At 38.3% G+C, this 19,635-nt stretch overlaps 1 protein-coding gene across 2 annotated transcripts in view; it reads right to left on the bottom strand.

Moving 5' to 3' along the window:
* The window catches only part of LOC110053724 (uncharacterized), a 35,198-nt gene extending 15,625 nt beyond the window's left edge, over nucleotides 1-19,573 (bottom strand). Inside the window, exons 1-23 of one of the 2 annotated variants that reach the window (XM_089295072.1) lie at nucleotides 19,294-19,573; nucleotides 19,038-19,146; nucleotides 18,444-18,665; nucleotides 18,070-18,183; nucleotides 17,785-17,856; nucleotides 16,980-17,117; nucleotides 14,300-14,550; nucleotides 13,935-14,034; nucleotides 13,602-13,697; nucleotides 12,069-12,343; nucleotides 10,218-10,326; nucleotides 9,695-10,023; nucleotides 9,270-9,411; nucleotides 8,405-8,736; nucleotides 8,124-8,265; nucleotides 6,259-6,587; nucleotides 5,202-5,358; nucleotides 4,224-4,552; nucleotides 3,093-3,231; nucleotides 2,508-2,836; nucleotides 2,061-2,199; nucleotides 841-954; nucleotides 283-508 (exon numbers count right to left, since the gene is read on the bottom strand). In XM_089295072.1, the coding sequence (XP_089151198.1) occupies nucleotides 283-508; nucleotides 841-954; nucleotides 2,061-2,199; nucleotides 2,508-2,836; nucleotides 3,093-3,231; nucleotides 4,224-4,552; nucleotides 5,202-5,358; nucleotides 6,259-6,587; nucleotides 8,124-8,265; nucleotides 8,405-8,736; nucleotides 9,270-9,411; nucleotides 9,695-10,023; nucleotides 10,218-10,326; nucleotides 12,069-12,343; nucleotides 13,602-13,697; nucleotides 13,935-14,034; nucleotides 14,300-14,550; nucleotides 16,980-17,117; nucleotides 17,785-17,856; nucleotides 18,070-18,183; nucleotides 18,444-18,665; nucleotides 19,038-19,146; nucleotides 19,294-19,566 (4,466 nt within the window). In that variant the 5' untranslated portion in view covers nucleotides 19,567-19,573. Of the gene's footprint in view, nucleotides 1-282; nucleotides 509-840; nucleotides 955-2,060; nucleotides 2,200-2,507; nucleotides 2,837-3,092; nucleotides 3,232-4,223; nucleotides 4,553-5,201; nucleotides 5,359-6,258; nucleotides 6,588-8,123; nucleotides 8,266-8,404; nucleotides 8,737-9,269; nucleotides 9,412-9,694; nucleotides 10,024-10,217; nucleotides 10,327-12,068; nucleotides 12,344-13,601; nucleotides 13,698-13,934; nucleotides 14,035-14,299; nucleotides 14,551-16,979; nucleotides 17,118-17,784; nucleotides 17,857-18,069; nucleotides 18,184-18,443; nucleotides 18,666-19,037; nucleotides 19,167-19,293 lie in introns of those variants that run through there. The other variant, XM_089295073.1, reaches the window with a different exon arrangement.
* Between the last annotated feature and the right edge of the window lie 62 nt (nucleotides 19,574-19,635).

Genomic DNA, 19,635 nt, shown 5'->3' with positions numbered 1-19,635 from the left:
ATATTTGTTTTGTTATTCTGTTGCAACTTGCAGGTGTGGTGAAACATAACTGTGTTAAAGAACAAAAAAAACAAACGGCTGTTATAACCTTGCCTCATCCTGCCCTTATTATCACGATACATCAGTTCCAAAGCTCAAAGAAAATCTAACAATCTGATCCCCCACATTTTAAAGGCAGTAACGAAAATAAATGGACAGTAGTAACAGACAGCATTCACTTAATAATCATAGAATAAGTTTTCTTTATATCACTTAAAACAGTGTGAGAAAATAATTTGATACCTTCTTATGCTGCCAAATAGAATTTCAAAACTGCGGCTATGAAAGTAAAGCCCCAGCACCAGCGTAACATTTTGCTCTATAGAGGCGGCGACTTCGTATTCGATGAAAAAGCCACTGTGTTTCGTCTTCAACCAGAAGCAGATGGTAAAGTCGCTACCACGCCATGGGAAATGTGGGAATGACACGTAGCCACCACTGATGTCGGGAAGATGAATCTCGTAGTTGCCTGAGTCAAAGATTCCAAACAACACAACAAAAAACTCGAACATAAGCATAATAAAGAATTATTTGAAATAAATAATTCTTTCAATGTTTGAGAATGGCTCACAACATTTAGATCTTACGACTATAGAGGAAAAAGTGTTCAGTATTTGCTCGAAAGGTGCTCCAGAAGATTTGTCATATGATATACTGCTTCCACGTTATTTTGCTGTTTCAAACACTTGCAGTTTTGTAAAAAGCAAATTGTCGGGCTGCACTCTTGATAGAGCTATCGTTCAGTGGGCTTACTGATGGAATAGAGATCTGCGGGCGTTTGGAAAATTTTAAAGTAATTACCTTCGTCAATCTCATCTTGATGCTCCTGGTTAAGCTCTTTGTATTTGATTCTTTTCCAACCAAGCACATTTTTCCATCCACACCAGTCAACGGACATGTCACATAAACGGTCATCTAAATTGATTCATAATATAGTTCTCACGTTTCAGTGAATTATATTCAGGACAGATTAGGATGCTGGTGAAATGGTTGGGCAGATAATTCATGGTAGGCCACATATAATCGCCTTCCCCTTTACTCCTTAAATGCTAACCGCAAGCAAACAGCAGTAATTAAATGTTAACCGCAAGCAAACAGTAGTAAATAAATGCCAACTGCAATTAAACACAATATTTAAATGCTAACCGCAAGGAAACGGCAGTAAATAGAAGCAAACTGCAGGGAGACTATTTGGGTGGCCTACCATGAATTATATCCTAATGGTTGGTGCCCTGAACTGTCTTTAAGTCCTTAATAATTCATAAAGTTTAAACAAAGGAAATCATGACCGTGACGATGTTTGGATATCTGGTATTAAGAATTACGATTTTCTTGTCAGTTTTCTCCTTAGTTTTAGTTTCGATTGAGAAGATGTATCAACCACTCTGGACATTTTTAATCACATTTCCAAACACCTCGAAGTTCGTCAAATATACTCCGCTGTGCATCGTATTTTGAACTGCCTTCTCGGTGTTTGAAAATGTGCTCAAACATGGTCTTTCGTGTTTGATATTTATATTTAATTATATTAAGTGAAGGATAAGAAGACTTTCAACGTCTGAAATGAAATCTAATGAACTGTCTTCAATATTTAATTATATTGTAAACTTTTAGCAAGCGGTAATAGTCAACATATGCATAAAAGTACACACACAATAATTTATACAAAAGCAAACAATTGTCAAATACTTGTGAAATGTTCGTGGCTAGTCTGACGCGGCGTTTCGTCTCGGCCAAGAGACTCTTCAGTTGGGAATCCTTCTGCGATAGAGGGCCAGACTGTCAACATCAAGAATTTGCGAACGGGACTTTGGGCGTGATGCTCAACGCGTTTGCCTTTGAATTCTAAAGGTCTCTGAAGAGTCTCTTGGCCGAGACGAAACGCCGCGTCAGACTAGCCACGAACATTTCACAAGTATCACACAATAATGCAAGAGAAAATATCTCATTTCAGTCTTGTCTAGCCAGATATAGGAAAACATGCAAAAGCTAAAAAAATGACGGTGGAAAGCCTCCGATACCTTGACAGCCATACAGCTCCACTCTCATTGATATGTGACCAACCCATTCTTGTGGTAGAAAACGGATAAAACGTGCCCTGATTGGTGGGTTTAATTCATTGTGCACAACACTGTCCTGGTCTTCGTTCCCAGTAAAATTCTAAAATACAAAGATCGTAGCATGTAAAGGAATTATCGTCGTAAAAAATCGATCGCTACAATCTAGATCCTTTCATTAACCAACTAATCTTCACCTAGTCTAATAACTGGAGAACATCAGCATGACGAAGCGACAGGATTGATTACTTTATCAAAGAGTCCTCCTGAAAATGCTCCATTTAATCTCCTTCCCATTAGAAGGCGAATCCCGTTCGCTTTAAAACTGGTATGAAATGTAGAAAAAAAAAAAAACCAAAAAAAACCCCAGATCTTTAAATTTTTGGGAAGTTAGGTCGACATGCATTTCACCTTATCTGCAGTTTGTCCTTGTTCTCTGTAGTACTGGAAGTTCACACCATCGTTACTGTATTGCAGTTTGTACTTGGTTACCCACTCAAGGGAATCATTTCTTCCTTGTGTTGCCACACGTGTGACGTTGTTGTGCCGACTCCCTAGATCAATCTGGAGCCATTGATTTACATCGTTACTGCGAGCTGACCATGATCCTGCTTTGCCTGCAGTTGCTTTAAAGTGAAGTCTGGCCTGAGTAACAGCATGACTGGAATCTATTTGCGAAGAAGCACTAATTTGCCCATCAGAGATTGCGCCATTTGCCATGCCAAGAGCGTCTAGACAAGCTAAAGATTTTGTGGAGTAAGATTGTAACAACTTTAAAATAGATGAATAAAATGATGTATGGCTCTGCATATCGCCAGTCAAATAGCATACGAATTTTGAAACAGTCCGAACAGTCTTTTTTTTTTAATTTTACCACAGCATCTGAATTCTTCAGTATTTGACACTATTCTGTATCATGTTGTACATTTTATGTTTGTTTTACACATTTATTATTATTATTATTTTTAAGGGTAAGAGGAAAATCTCCTACGCTACCTGGACAGCCATACAACTCCACCCTCATCGATATGTGCTCATACCAAGCCTCTGGGAGGAAACGGATGTAACGTGCTCTGATTGGTGGGTTTAGTTCATGAAAAATTATAGTATCCCGGTCTGTGTTTCCAGTGAAATTCTAAATAAAAGCGACGTTAAACTGTTAGGATCTATTGTTTTACATCCCTATTGTTTAAATCCAGGACAATTATCCCCAAGCTGACGTCACTTCGTTCTAGCTGGTAGTAAGGTTTATAATTTTTACCCTAGTCGATTGATCTAGAAATATTGGTTTAAACTGCATAGAACACATCGATGCCAAAAAAACCAAACAAAACAAAGAAAAACTTAAAACTGAACTGTCTCAGACGCACGAGAATTCACACACTTCCATTATGAAAACGTCAGTTTTCGTTCCATCTACAAGATTCAGTCCCGCGAGCAAGTGGGATTAATACTTGATTACCTGACCGAGACAAGCCGCATTTATTTTTCTATTGCAACCACAGAAAAACTGTTCGATATTGTCGAAACGTCGACAAGTTTTGCTTGAGTCATAGTTATCTATTGGTCTTTACGTAACAAACTACGAAGAAATGTTTTCCTGTTTTTACCTAAACTTGCCTTCAACAACAACTCATCTTCTAAAGGCTTTTACATACCTGGTTGTTAAGACCTGGAACTCTGTGCTAGGTAATAATAATAATAAAGCTCTGTCCCTACATAATTTTATCACAGCAGCACGACTATGTAATTTCAATTAAGATAAAGTTTCTAATTTTTTGCATTACTCTATTTCCTTCTTTCTTTCGTTACAGTACGTTTATCTCGAAAATACTAGCCCATGTTAGCTATTTAAAAAAAAAAAAACGACTAGTGTAAATAAAGTCTTATTTACATTTGTATGTATGCATATGACCATTCTGAACTCACATTGTATGGTTGGACGTCTTGTTTTGCATGATTTGAGGAGAGTAAAAACCCAACTTTGCTACTTTTTTGAAATTAAAAAAACCGGTATAACAGTTGTCATCACGTGTCTTTTCATTGTCACACCATATCTGATGAACTGAGCGAAAAATAGTCAACCCCAGTTATTAACTACGCGTTGTTGGATTGCGTATATTGTACCTTATCTACAGTTTCTCCTCGTTCTCTGTAGTACTGGAAGGTCACTCCATCGTTACTGTACTGCAGCTTGTACTTGGTTACCCACTGATTGTAAGCATTCCTTCCTTGCGTTGCTACACGTGTCACTTTAGAGTACTGGCTACCCAGATCAACTTGCAACCATTGATGGAGATCATTTTTGCCAGCTGACCAAGATCCCGCTTTAAAAGAAATTCCTTGAAAGTGTAGTCTGCCCTGGAAGGGAGCATGATTGGAATCCCATTGCGAAGAAGCTTTAATTTGTTTGTCAGAGATTGCACCGCTTTCCATGCCGAGAGCTTGCCAACATCCTAAGGTTTTATAGCATGAATACAAAGTAAATCAAACATTGACATAAATTTGGAGAGTGATTCGTAGCTGTTCTATTTCTAGGTCCTCAGTCACCATGCAGCCCTGTAAGGACTATCTGCTGGGTTTACGACGTGCCATTTGTTGGTTGTACTTGTTTAACAACAACCCAATTTAGACATTAAAATGTATCTTGACTCCGCAGCTAGGGGAAATACACCGATTCACATCCAGGTTGACGGACGAATAAATAGTGCTATATTCCTCCAAGCCTTGGCACCAAGTTAGGTTTTTAATAAATCAGAACTGACCTATTTAAACATTTAGAAGGGTTTACCAGGCCTCTTGTTCGATCAGCACCAGTTGGGGAAAAGTGGTTTTTCCATTGTATGGGAACGGTCAATTTACAAATTAAAGTGAGTTGTTCCAATTTTTGACGATTTCTCGCTCTTTCAATCTCTCATTTCCACACTCAAGTGCCATAGCACATATCATTGCAGAATATTCCAAAGGATACTCTATACTAATATAAGGTTTCAAAAGCAGACTTTATGACCGTCGCTCACATGCTTCTAGAAGATAATCATTCAGTTATAGGAATGTTAAGACCACTCCTATTATCATCATAAAAATAATAAAGAAAACCATTACCTCCCACAGTACCATGCAGACACCCATATAACTCCACTCTCATTGATATCAACCCCCTCCAATATACTGGTTGGAAACGGATATAACGTACGGCTCTGATTGCTGGGTTTAGGTTACGACGCACAACAGTGTTCCGGTCTCTATTTCCACTAAAAATCTACATCAGAGAAAAAGTATAAGGATTTTTATAACATGATCGGTTCTTGTAGGATCATGGTAAGATCTTTATAGTACCGTGTTCCATAAAATCATCAGCGCAAACTTACAATAAATAAATACAACACTAACCAGAACGTTTTTTCGCTCGTTCTAAACAAGGAAAATCCTTGTAAATTTCGAAAATAGTCAACGATGAAAAAAAATGTATTTTTTTTTATAGTGGCCATGCATTTAGCTATACAAGCACTACGCTTAGCTAGTTTACAGGCATACCACTGAAATAAAAGAAAACAAATATTTCAAATAAACGTAATATATATAGTTAAAAAGCCTAGCTGGCAGAGGCAGACCAGTCGGCTATTTACAAAGCGTGACCGAGGATTTGAACTCGGGACCACCGAGAAACAAATCCCGCTAGTGGCAGGGTAGAAGCTTTGAACCGGGACCTCCGGATTACAACACAAGTGCCCTAAACCACTCGGCCACGCTGCCTCCGTATGTGCCTCTTTTGGTGGGATTTTGTAGCCCCTCAAAGCATTGATTAAACACCACTCAAACAGAGCAGAGAGGGAGAGAGAGTGTGCGTTTGTCCAAAAAGAATTTATTCATGCCTTTCACTGTACACTGTATCAATCGAATAACATCTGTACATTTATCTCCAACCTCCGGCGTGCATCATTTACCTCGATACACGTGTGCGAAACATGAACCAGACCTCATCTATCTCACCCCAGCAAATTCTTACATCAAACAATTGTTGGGTAGTGATTTTAAAGAAACAATGTAAACAAAAAAACCTTAGAGTAAGATGCTTAAAGCAAAAACTTAACTTAAAAATATTAAGTAAACAAACCTGAAGATCGTAAACTTGAAGCCGTTTATATCTGTATTATCTCACCTTAACTGAAGTTTGACCATTCTTTCTGTAGTACTGAAACGTCCCTCCTTTGTCACTGAACATCAGCTTGTACCGGATTACCCAGAAATTGATATCACTTCTTCCTTGCGTTGCGACACCTGTTACATCGGTCAGCTGATCTCCCAGGAAGACCTCCAGCCATTGATTTAAATCATTTCTGCGAGCTGACCAAGATCCTGACTTCCGTGGAATAACTTTAAAGTTAAGTCTGCCCTGGATGGCGGCATGATTGGAATCCCATTCCGACGAAGCACTAATTTGTGCGTTAGAGATTGCACCGGTTCTCATACCTAGAGCTTCTTGGCATTCTAAGAATTTTGTGAAATTGAAATAAAACATTAAATTATATAACTGAGAAAACTATTTAATGTTATTGACTGAGAGCAGGCAAATTTATCGGAATTAAATTGATTTATCATTGATTTTTAAGGAGGCTGACTCAGAATATTTTTTCTAATTATGTTTATTATTGTTAACTAAGAGTTCTAAACTTCAAATTGGGTGAGCAGCAGTCTTCTATTGCTGGGCACTAACTGGACCTCGCTCGACACCAACGAGAGGTAACGGGACTCTTGAAGCTTTACTGAGTTTACTTCTTCTACTACTTCTCCTTCTACTTTGCAATTCACAATGCTACGCCTGGAATTCAAGCCAAGGGTGAAACAGATGGTACAAAACAGATGTAAACCCCAAACGAACGCATCTGAAGAGGTCTTGTGCGCGATTACGTAACATGCTCAAAATTTACCCCTAGGCCTCGTTTGCGCGACATTTTCTCAAACCGTCGTTGCCTTCGTGTTGTTTTCACGTGAGTATCCTTTTCATCTTTGCTACTTTGGGAATTAGTTCATAAAATTTTAGATTTGCATTCTCAAACCGAGGCTTGGTGGTGATTTTAGCTAGTCTGCTGTCATCACGCATAAGGGCTATTGATAAGGCAAGCAAAGATTAACCCATTGCTGGAAAACTAGAAACAAAAAATAATCTTAAGCCACAGCTAACCTTGGATCTACCTAGGGGAGGTAATAGCCAAGGTCGCAAAAACGACACGAACGTGTACGCGGTTAACTTTCGTACACAAAGTTCCAGAATAAAACGTATCTAAGGCAAACGGAAGAGGCGTTCAAGAATCGAGTGTGACACATATCTGAGTTAAGCTTAGCTTGCTTTCTTAAAAACATATTTTGTAAATATTTGGCTCTACAACGCCAATATCAAAGAAGGATGATTTCCGAGCATTATAAATAACATTTTATACAAACTGAGATAAACTTGAAAATTTCCGAGTCAATGTTTTCGAGTTTAGCCTATTACATTCCGTTTTATTCTACTTCAATTTTGCCCATCCGTGTCCCCTCTTTGGCTCTTCTGTGTTTCTTTTGAGATCCTCTGCGGTGTTCAGCTGTTATTGTCACTTCCCAGTTAATTCTGTCTAGTTAGTATGAGCTGAAATTGTTCACAATTGGACAAGTTAGCCCCCTTAATTTGTCATGTACCACATTATATTCTTCCCTGAATTTTAGGTCGAATGGTTCGCATTTCGGAAATTCGACAATTTTTAGCTTTTCCGGAATCTTCTCCTTACCATATGCCCTCGTTTCGGCATTTCCGGAGGTTTGGTTGAATTGCAAGCGCCCCTTGGATCAGCGTACCATCCAGCTTCATGAAATCGGAAATTACGGCTGGCCTGATGGGCCACTAGGCTTAAACGCAGCGTTTTACTTTTACTTTTACTTTTACTTCAACCTCTTACCTCTTAGTAGAACGTAAACACCTTATCATCATACAAGTTAGATTAAAGTAAGTTTATTTTTTAATCGAGAATAAAAATAAAAACCTTCTACCTCCATGACAACCATAAAGCTCAGCCCTCAGTGATATGGCGTTATACCAAGACTCTGGTCGAAAACGGATATAACGTGCCCTGATTGGTGGGTTTAAGTCATGATAAACAACAGTGTCAGTGTCTGTGTTTCCAGAAAATTCCTGAAAACGTAAGACGGTAATATATCATTTTCAAATCTTACTGCGTAAAGTTTTGTTATTCCCCTACACATTTCATCGCCTCTTTAAAACCAGTTCGTCAAAAAATTACAATTCAAGAAGCCCAAAAACCTTATCACACCTTATCTGCAGTTTGTCCTTGTTCCCTGTAGTAGTGGAAGTTCACTCCATCGTCACAATACTGCAGCTTGTAGCGTTCTACCCACTGGCAACAACCACCATTTCGCCCTTGCGTTGCTACTCGTGTCACCTTAGTGAACCGACTGCCCAAATCAACCTGGAGCCATTGATGGAGATCTCCTCTGGCAGCTACCCAACTTCCCTGTTTATTTTCACTTGCTTGAAAGTGTAGTCTGCCCTGGAAGGGAGCATGCTTTTCATCCCATTGTGAAGAAGCAGTAATTTGACCGTCAAGGATTGCACCGTTTTCCATGCCGAGATCTTCTTGACATGCTAATAATTTAATTGAATCAATGAAAATAGTTGGTAACAGTTTTTGGAACTATAAGTTCCCTATATATATTGTTGTCGCAACAATGGAATCAGTTGTCTTGTCAATTTTACTAATTTGTCGCAGTTGCTCACCAAATGTAGGAAGAAGTCCTTATTTACGAGACAGTGCTTGCGTGACTCGCTTGCAACATTTCCTTTTCACAACTGCCTAAATGGTTTTAATTAATATTTTTTAGGCATAGTATCATTTTCTCCCACAGAGCTTCACTCAAATGATACACGGTTCTTTTACAAAAAAAGGCTTTACTAATTAGCTAAATGGACAGGAATCCGATGATAGTCTCAAACCAAACGTGAATCATGCTGTTGCTTGCTCGTTAAAATGGCATGCACAGTTTCAGAAGCCTTTCGTTAACTATTAGTCTCTGACGTCTACCGATAATTAACTTCCCACCTTAACAATGCCAAACATTGTAACTGCATGTATTAATTGCTAGAAGATTTAGTGTGTTTGCCAAAATGCAAAATCCAACCTCTCCGACAGCCATACAGCTCCACCCTCATTGATATGTGGCCATGCCAAGCCTCTGGTCTAAAGCGCATGTAGCGTGCTCTGATTGGAGGATTTAACTCATGGTAGACAACAGAGTACTGGTCTGTGTTTCCCGCAAAATCCTACGTCAGAAAGATGGCATTGTTTTTGAATCTATCACTTTAAAAATTTCTACCTAAATATTGTATAGTCGCGACCAAAATTAAGGTAGCTAAATTGTTCTTTTGCAGTTATCCAATTTAGGCTGCTTTACACAAGGAAAGATAAGTGAAATGGGGCTTTATCATCGTTCGCCCATTCTAATTGTTAAGCGACTGTTGTTGTTATTGTTGTTGTTGTTGTTGCTATAGAACTAATCCTTCTCTTAAAATTTACAAGTTCATGGTACTACAAACGTATTCTGACCTTTTTTTCCTTTTTTCTTTGTTCCATGTAATAGTGGAAGGTCTCTCCGTCGTTACTGTACTGCAGTTTGTACTTGGTTACCCACTGTGGTGAATCGTCACTACCTTGAGTTGCTACAAGTGTCACTTTAGTGTGCTGACTGCCCAGATCAACCTGCAGCCATTGACTGGAATCATTGCTGCCAGCTGACCAAGAGCCTGCTTTGTTTGCCGTTGCTTTAAAGTTTAGTCTGCCTTGGATGGCAGCGTGATTGGCATCCAGTTGCGAAGAGGCAGTAATTTGTCTGTCAGAGATCGCACTGTTTTCCATGCCGAGATCTTTTCGGCATTCTAAATAATTGAAACATTTTAAGGAAAAGTACATTTCATGGAAAACTAGCCTGCCTGTTCAAGGCGCAGGTAAAGAAAATAATGATATAAAAAAGAAACAAACAAACTAGGCTATACCAGAAGTAATAAAGAAATATTACCAATCGATTGCTGGGAAACTCATTCGTTAAAAAAGGGTCTTATTTCAATCTTACCTCCATCTTGTTTCCAAGGAATTTGTTTACATGGCTCTTTGGAGAAGGAAACGTCATCAATGGCTAAAAACTGTCCACCAGGTAACTCATTGAAGCCCTCAAAAAAAATCTATATCACATACCAGGAAAATCATAAAGGTGCATAAGTGCTGGCCAAAGTAAGGTAGATCTACTGCAATTAATATCTACTTACTCAATGGATGATGGGTATTAGTATAATTTCCAGAGGTGAATATAAGAATGGGACATTCCGATTGGTCGAAAAACTTGGCTTATGACGCTTTATTCATCGCGCTAGGCGGTGAATATAACATTTCCGCGCTTGGTTACTAAGCTAGCCACCTTTGCCATCTCGGCAAGTAAACATGGCGGACAGTTGCCGCATCAAATTTTCGTATATTCCAAAGACATCACTTCAAGTCCAGGATACAGTGAAACCTGTATTAAGCGGACCCCATATTAAGCGGACACCCTCTATTAAGTGGACACCAGCTTAAGTCCTAAAATTTCCTTCCCACAATTACTGTAAAATAAACCTGCATTCAGCGGACACCCCTGTTAAGCAGACGCGGACACCAATATTAAGCTATTTTGTTGCACAAAACCTGCATTAAGCGGAAACTTCAAGGGCATTTTACTTCTAAAAGTTCAGCTGAGACTCCTTTAACATTATCCAGCGATACATACATACATACATTTTATTTCAACTCGAATTATCAGAGTAGCTCTATTGAGCTAACATCTTCGAGAAAGAATAAAATAAAATAAAAATACATAAATCAATTAAATGATCCAAATACAATAATTGAAACTACTACTAATACAATAAATATAACTACTACTAAAAGTTCATTTTCTTTATGACTGTCTTAAAATCTTTAAATGATGTTATTCTTTAAGCGATGTCGTTTTAAAGGTAAGTGATTAATCCAGATTGATGCATTGACTGACTGGACATTCTCCTATGAGCAGTGTTTGATCTTACAGTGTGTTAGTGTGATACAAAAGAGTTAACAGCTAACTATTGTTGCACAACATATTAGAACCTGCTTAGATCGGACATCATGTATTAAGCGGACACAAGTGAGGGTCCCAAGGGTGTCTGCTTAATGCAGGTTTCACTGTATTTGAAAGCATGGAAAATTTTCAGTATGACTGTTGTTGCTCTTGGACCAAAAATCTTTTCAAGAACTCGTATTCAAGGCATTTAAGAATGACAATCACAGTTGTTTATCGCCAGCAGGTCAGTTCGAGTGACCGAAATTCATTTCTCTTCAAACTGAAGCTACTTATTTTGAGACGATGACGACAACTGTGAATGAAGTCAACAACGATGTAACAAAGGTACCGGATGAATTTATTTTTCGTACTGTTTCAGTTGCTTGTGTTACTGCCGAACTCGATGTGTAAATTGATTCACATTCGATGTCAGCTTAGATGTAAGATTATTATTAAAACTACGGCTGCATACGTGTAGGTAAACGAACAATTGCGTCTGTGTTTTTATGTTTTAGTCTGTTATTTTGCAGTTCTTGATATTGACCTCTAATTATATTATTAAATTATACTAAATCAATTATTCGCCTCATGCGCAGTGAAATTGGTGAGCATTTACCTCGACTTCGTCTCGGTAAATATTCACCAACGGTCACTTCGCCTTCGGCGAATAATTGTTAAATAGAAACTGGTTTAGAAGCAATCATTGAAAGAAAATTGACAATTTAAGGAATTACGAGTAAATGACATAACGTACATTTTTCGAAAATCTCTCACTTCAGCTATGCAAGAGAAGTAAACAATCATATTTTACTTGGTGTACGACCAGTAAGTAAGTTAGAGGTTTCTTAATACCTGTGAGTTAGTGGAATTTCTCGATAAGGGTATCTGTGTATACCGCGCTTTATCTGTCACTTCATCCGCAAAAAAAAGCACCATTGCTTGGTTTGATGTCACTGTCCTCAGTAACAACATCAACGACGTTGTATACCAGTCTCGAGCATCAGTAGCGCCAATGAAATACCAGAAACGTAAACACTTCCATTCGTAGTAATGGACGTTGATGACGGGAGATGAGAGGGAGGAACGCGAGTCAGATGCTCCAGCAGGAAGAGAGGCAACGAATCCACCTGATAACAGAAGGTAACACGGTGCAATAGTTAAATCTTACCACGCGTTTTAAGAAACACTGATTTCAATTAGCCAAGCGTGTCTATCAGTTTTGATAGACATGTCTGCCGCAGTTCCTAATTTAGGGCCCATTTTCCTCTGACTCATATTCATTAATTATCGTACTATTCGTCAAGAATCAACCTGTCTCATCATTGTTTGAAACAAAACAATTTTTTTTTTATTCACAAAGAGAGCAACTTCTAAGGACACTGTTGTGCTGCAAATACGAAATTGAAATGAGTTGTAAAAGGTGAATTAATTTACACGAAGAAATTTGAAAAGTAGACGCTGGGCACAGACTGGGACTTTCTGTTCACTAACGCACTGAAAATACCAAAATCTCAGAACACACAAAAACTCTTACCTTGTTTTCTCTTATCTACGGGGATCAACAAACGCTTCTCGTTTATTTTTTTTAAAACTTATTTATGCATTCTCCGTTAGGGTCGATTTACACGGTACGACTTTGTCGCATACGACAAGCTTACGACAGGCCTACGACATGAACTGTTTTCGTGTAAATCAAACCTACAACTCGCTTACGACTGTTGTGTACGTCAAAAAAATGTCGTAGGATTTTAAAACATGTTTTAAAACGCTGCGAGAATCGTAGCCGAAGTCGTTAGAAAATGACGTATTTTGTGACAAATTCCTATTGAGCAGGGGACGAGGTGAAGTTTCCTTGCGACAAAATGGCGGACAACGTGTTGTTGACTGATTCAGATGAAGACGTTTCTCGAAAAGTATTGAACAGATTAAAGCGAAAAACATCTCTTTAGAAAGTCTTTTCAAAGCGCAGGACAGCTAAACTATTTTTTTGCTGTTTGTTAGAACTTCCACTCCGAAAATCCAGGTGCAAACTTTTGCATATTTAATTTTGTAAGTGAAAATGTCGAGCGCGTGTAAATGGTCTTAAGTCATGTCGTAGGTCCGTCGTAAGCTTGTCGCATGCGATAAAGTCGTACCGTGTAAATCGGCCCTTAGCGTGCTCACTGCAATAAGGTAATTTCTGCCACTAGTATCTAATCAGAAACGAATCTTGCAATTTTTTACTTTACTCATCTTGAACTTCAAGTTGATGGAGTCATCACCTTCGTGTTCGGTTATTTTTCATACTTGAATACTAAAACACCCTTGAGATGAATATGTTGAAAACATACAACTACATTAATACCTTGTGACTAAGGAAAACAGCATATGTAGACAACATCTTACCGGAAGTTTCAAATCTCTCTAAGCGTATTTTCAGAACCCATCCCTGTTCAGCATCCCAGTCGCACATACTCTCTTCAAATTCGCAGTCTGGACTTGCTGGAAAATGACACCAAAAATCGTTACTGCTGCCGTCGGGGGAGAGGGGCGGGAGAGACAAATACCTTTTCAGAGTCAGCATTTGCGAGGGTACTAGACACTGGGGTGTTCATGATCAGTGGGAATACTGCAAAGTGATTGGAGCTGCCAACAAACGATCGCTCTTTAATCTAATGTGATTTGCCAAACCTGGAATTAAGGAATTATCTATTTGTGGTTTACGTTTTAACAACTTACCCTGTTTTATAATTTCATCACATACTCCATCCATCACCGTTAAGTCATCCACTGCAATATCACCTTTACTGCCATTACCGACTGTTCCTTCTATTACAAACTAACCGAAATACAAACAAAAAATGTCAATAGTTCATTAATTCAGATAGAACGTTTCCTAGCAGAAACCTTTTTAGATAAATTGGAACAAAATTACTTGATAACAGAGTGTTCTAGCCATTTTATAAATGACTGATCCACCAAACTACAATATCACCGTAACTAATTGGAGGCTTTTTTAATAAATTAGACAAAAATGTTCACGTTACTTTCCATTCCAACGTGAGGGTAACGTTCAATATTTACAGGTAGCCACCCGAACTTACTTTATATGAACTCGGACTATTCAGAGCCGTCTGTCCAAATCTCCAACGGTTTCCTTGATCTCCTGACAGCCTCCAGACGAGTGTTTCTGATTGGTTAGTTTTGACATAGATGCTCAGGTTGCCAGTATCTGAACCATGCATGTGATACCAAAACTGAACACAAACGTTTTCACTGGGTTCAAGATCGTCACTTAACAACCTCGCCTTGTCTCCGGGGTTTTTCTGAGAAGTTTCAATGAAGATATACGATCCTGCAAAATAGGAATTCTGTTATAGTCTACTTATATAGAGAAAGACTTGTGTATTTTTGTGTTCTTTGTCAAAGTCGGCTGCAAGTACACCTTTTGCTGTACATTTACAGAAAATATCCATTCATTTGTGTTCAAATTTGTTTCATTATGGTTAATATATTCTCATTATCACCAATATGACATTCATTTGCGCGTAACGAACGTTCAAGAATAACATTTGCATAGGTATTAACATTCAAAATCATCAAAAGATAAACAATATCTTCATTTGACATTCATTGGCTGTAGATGTATTTTCGTTTTCGTCGAAATAAAATTCGTTGTCACGAAAGGACAATCATTTACATTTTTGGACAATCCTTTTTCAAGAAAATACTTTCAATAACACAATTTGCATGAGCACTCACAATCAATTGCATTATTATACAACCATATCCGTGAAGGTGACAGTCTTAAGTGTAGTGAGACAGACGTTACCGTGTTTTCACCTAACGTTTAGAGAAAACAATAGCTCATTAGCGTAATTTTTTTGAACAGAGATATCGCGCCCAATTTTCCTCGAAAATTTGATTATAGAACTAGGGACCGTATGTACCTTTTTTTAAATCGTATTTCCACAATCCTCCCCTTGCAGATATATGTAAATTCAGCCTCTTACGAACCTTTTTCCCACAACTCAGAGGGCGCACTACAGTATACATGTGATAAAGTAACAGTTAGATTTCCCCACAAATGCCACGAAGAAATAGAATCCCATTTGAACACAGCGAAAGGATAATCAGGGCCTTGATGTGGACAATGGTATCGTTTCATGCAAATATATTTGCCACGATGCCTCAATAGTGAGGCAATTGAGAGATAAATTGTTCAGCAAATTTGACATTCTCTCTTCCAAAAATAAACGTTATTATGGCTGTAATGTTTGTCTCACCGCACTTAAGATTGTCACCTTCATGGATATGGTTGTTTAATAATGCAATTGATTGTGAGTGCTCATGCAAATTCTGTTACTGAAAGTCTTTTGTTGAAAAAGGATTGCCCAAAAGTGTAAATGATTGTCGTTTCGTGACAACGAATTTTTTTTCGACAAAAATGAAAATACAGTTACAGCCAATGAATGTCAAGGGAAGGTATTGTTTATCTTTTGATGTATTTCAATGTTAATGCATATGCAAGTGTTATTCTTGAACGTTCCTTACGCGCAAATGAAGGTCATATTGGTGTTAATGCGAGTATATTGACCATAATGAAACAAATCTGGACTCAAATGAATGGATATTTTCTGTAAATGAACAGCAAAAGGTGTAGTATCATTTTTCAGTGCTAGCAGAGAAACAAGAGAAAAAGTTGGTCTTGTCGTAAACCAAGATTGTATAACTAGAATACAAGATAAAGATAGCTTAATTCGAAGACTTAAGCTTAGCCAAGGAGACATCACACGTTAGTGACGCTTGTCCGTCTAACGCACTGTTTTTTCTTCCTTTTTTGTACCACTTTACTGTTCACTATCATTGTAACATTCTTGTGAAGCAGTGTAAAAATATTAAACTTCACATATTTTAACAAAATTTATTAAACTTATATGATAAATTTTGATAGTGAATAGGCATGAAACGATTACAGGTAGAAAACATTTATGGTAAGTTGGCAGGCAAATGGAACAATTAGTTAATTAAGGTGATTCCTCACATTTGCATTGCGCATCCTTACAGTGCATAATTTATGGCGTCATTAGCGCGCGTTCGTGCATGCGCACATTGAAAACATGGCGGATTTGCCTTGGTATTGAGTTCTGTCAGTTGAAAAATGGCTATAGCTCACTAACGAGCTCGGGCACCCCAAATTTTTTTTCAGTCATTTTAATCAACTAATCATTAGAAAAGACTGATCATATTTCTATTGTTGAAAATTGAATAAATAAGGAAAATAGCAGCTGCACTGTAGTCTTTTCTCTTTTGCAGTTTGATAGCCGTGGCAAGCAATTTGGTTCCAATATTTTAACAAGGACTCAGCTGTCTGTCAAAATCAAACTTAAAAAGTTTATTTGTGTCCGACACAAGTATTGACTGTAGTTTGAGGCGCGTTTTCATGAGTCTGGGCTCATAACGAGTTTACAATAACTTGGAATGCGTTCTTGAAATAAGCATTAAATAATGCTAAAATGGGACATTTTTAATGCCTCACAGCTCCTTAACGAGCATGGGCACCCCCCTTTTTTATTTTATAATTAAAGTTCTCATATGATAAATATTCAGTGGACAAAGTTTGAACAAAACTCTATTGGCAGTTTTATTTCAGGGGAATTACCTAACTGCTTGAAATTGATAACGACAATAGCCTTAGCAAATAATACCCCTAATCGCTCGTTAGAGAAATTTGTCATTGGTTTTTTACGTTACAATTTTTTTTAAGTTTGTGACTTCTCTTACCATCTTTATCAAACGAGGTGTGATCATAGCACGGTCCAGTATTTTCTGTTAGTGTTTGGCCTGAGTCCAGGGTCCAGTGGAAAGTGGCATTCCCATCAGATTTCAATCCGCACAGTCCATTTTGGAAACTGCAAAGACCTGTTGGAGACCAGTGGCTCAATGGGGAAAGTTTACGCACAGTATGAAACCAAATCAAGGATGTGCAATGCGAGATCAATTCCATCCTGTCATATCGAGATCTCAACGGATGACTTTCAACAAAAACAAATTGCTAAAGGCAAGAAATCGTCTTCTTGATAGACGATGCTTGCAGTAGTAAACTAGAGACTAGCTTATCAACAAAAACTTGAATTCCTTGATTTAACAAGCTGCTGCAAAGATTTCAAGCAATAGCAGCCTGGAACGGAACTAAAATTTATGGATTAGAAAGCCTCAGGTATATACAGTTCTGCTTCGTATTTCATTATATATTCCTGAAGTACAAAATATTATTACTCGTTTGTCACTGTTGTAATAGGTGTCCATGTCATAGTCACACTGTATTTGTTGGGTATTACTTGCAAAATATATGTTTAATTTAACAAAAAGAAATTCAAGCTTTTCCAAATCATGCTACACCTGACAGTGGCATTCCAAACCATCTTTGCAAATTGGTCAATTCATTTGCAATGGAAGGCGGAAAGGTGATACATGATAAGGAGGAAGTATCCTTCGTTGACCGAATACAGTTAAATAAAAAACTGTTTGAAAAAAAACGAAGAAAGGAAAATGTTAAATGCGAAGCAGTTCAGTGAGTACATCTTACCTCTGAAAGATTCACATCTTGTGGGCCCGGTGGAGGTACATGCTAAATTATTAAGGTGGCACTTTCCAGACCCTGCAAATGAAAGGATGGGCGAAAAGCATATACAAACCCACCTTATTTATGTATAAATCTCGCGGGTCTGGGTCAACACTACAAAAGTAATTTCGACTAATGTTAACACATTCTGGTTAATGTTACAGGAATGATGTTCGGGTAAGTCCCTGTAAATGCAAACCAAACGTTCAAGTTTTGTTTCTTTTGGCTAACGTGCTACACCCGACTCACCACATACAGAAGGTGTATTAGTTCCGTCCCTGCAGAAAGCTGTTTGAGTACATGTTTTTGACCACGAAATACAAGACCCATCAACACAATGATGACTAGACGGGCACGGATTTCCTGAAATGTAATTCGAAAACCATGAGAGTCAAATGACGTGCTTAAAAACCTAAGACAGTGACCTCGGCCAGGTCTCGAACCAAGATCGCTCGATCTTTAGTCCAGCGTACAAACCTGGTAAAGTCACCACATCTCCCGCCCAATATACACTGTGCCTGAAAATAAGGGCGAAAGGCGTTGTGTTTGGCTTGGTACAATTTCTTGTGCCGCATGAGAATGTAACCTAAACCCTAAACCCTTATTAAAAACAGCCTACTTACGGCAATTATTTTCATCATCTCCGTTAGAGCAGTCGATTTTTCCGTCGCACACATCTGTTACCAGGAGGCATCCTCCCCCCTGACAGCGAAACATGCTGGAAGGGCATCCACAATCGTCTTCGTCTGATTTATCTTTACATGCAAAGTCGCCGTCACATAACAGATTCTTCTTGACACATTCGCCATTTTGGCATGTAAACTGCTTATCGCTACACCTGAAATCTGAAAAGTTCATTGAATCACTCATCTTCATCGAAAAACAATCCAGATTGCTATTTTTGCTACATTATTTATTTAATTACGAACTGAATAAGCCACTTCACTTACTTTGGATACTCAACCGCTTTAACCTTTAAGTGTGCAAGTGTCCAAGTTAAATAAACAGTGTATGTCTATGTCCATGTCCGTGTCCGTGTCCGTGTCCGTGTCCGTGTCCGTGTCCGTGTCCGTGTCCGTGTCCGTGTCCGTGTCTATGTCTGTTTACATTCATCAGTAGCATCTGACCACGCTACAGTTGAGATTCATTTCTGAGTCTTTGTACAGTCACTCACGAAAGCTTATCAAAGACAAGAGAAAGAAGTAACGAGTCAGTACCTGGTTCAGCAAAGTAAGGTCTTAAGGAACAGTTCTCAGTCGTAACAGTGACGTTATCGATTGCTACATTCATCTCGTCATCAAGAAAACCTTCTCCCTCAAAGATTATCTACAAAATACGAAAAAGAAAAAAAATGTGTCTCATAGAAAACTAGACGGTGATTGTCAACCATACAAGGTCTTAGTGACATTCATTTCAAAAGCTATTCACACCCAAGGTCTTAAATGACACCTGAAAGCGAAATTGTTCACGAACCTTAATTCCTACAGCGCCTGGCCAAGCCACTTGAGCATCTGACCATTCTTTACCGTGGTACCCAACCATCTGCCACACTAGTACCGATATTTCTCGTTTCGTGTCTCTGAGGAAAACCTTTAAATTTGATTTTGATTTAGTGGGCATGAGGTAACTAAACCGCAAACACACGCCCACAGATTGATGGAATGGTTTCCATGGCAACAAAGGGCTTTCCAAACGTGCTTTGTACGACTTATCAACATAAGCAAAACTACCTGAAAGAAGAGACATTGTTTCGATTAGTCACATACTTTTAGAGGTAAAAACGTATATATTTTTGTTCTTAAGGCTCAGTCAAAC

Source organism: Orbicella faveolata, unplaced genomic scaffold, assembly GCF_042242905.1.
Source record: "Orbicella faveolata isolate gen_17 unplaced genomic scaffold, um_ofav_v1 contig_26, whole genome shotgun sequence".
Taxonomy (NCBI): Eukaryota; Metazoa; Cnidaria; class Anthozoa; order Scleractinia; family Merulinidae; genus Orbicella; species Orbicella faveolata.
Note: the sequence above shows the minus strand (reverse complement) of the source record. Positions and strands in the feature narration are given on the sequence as shown.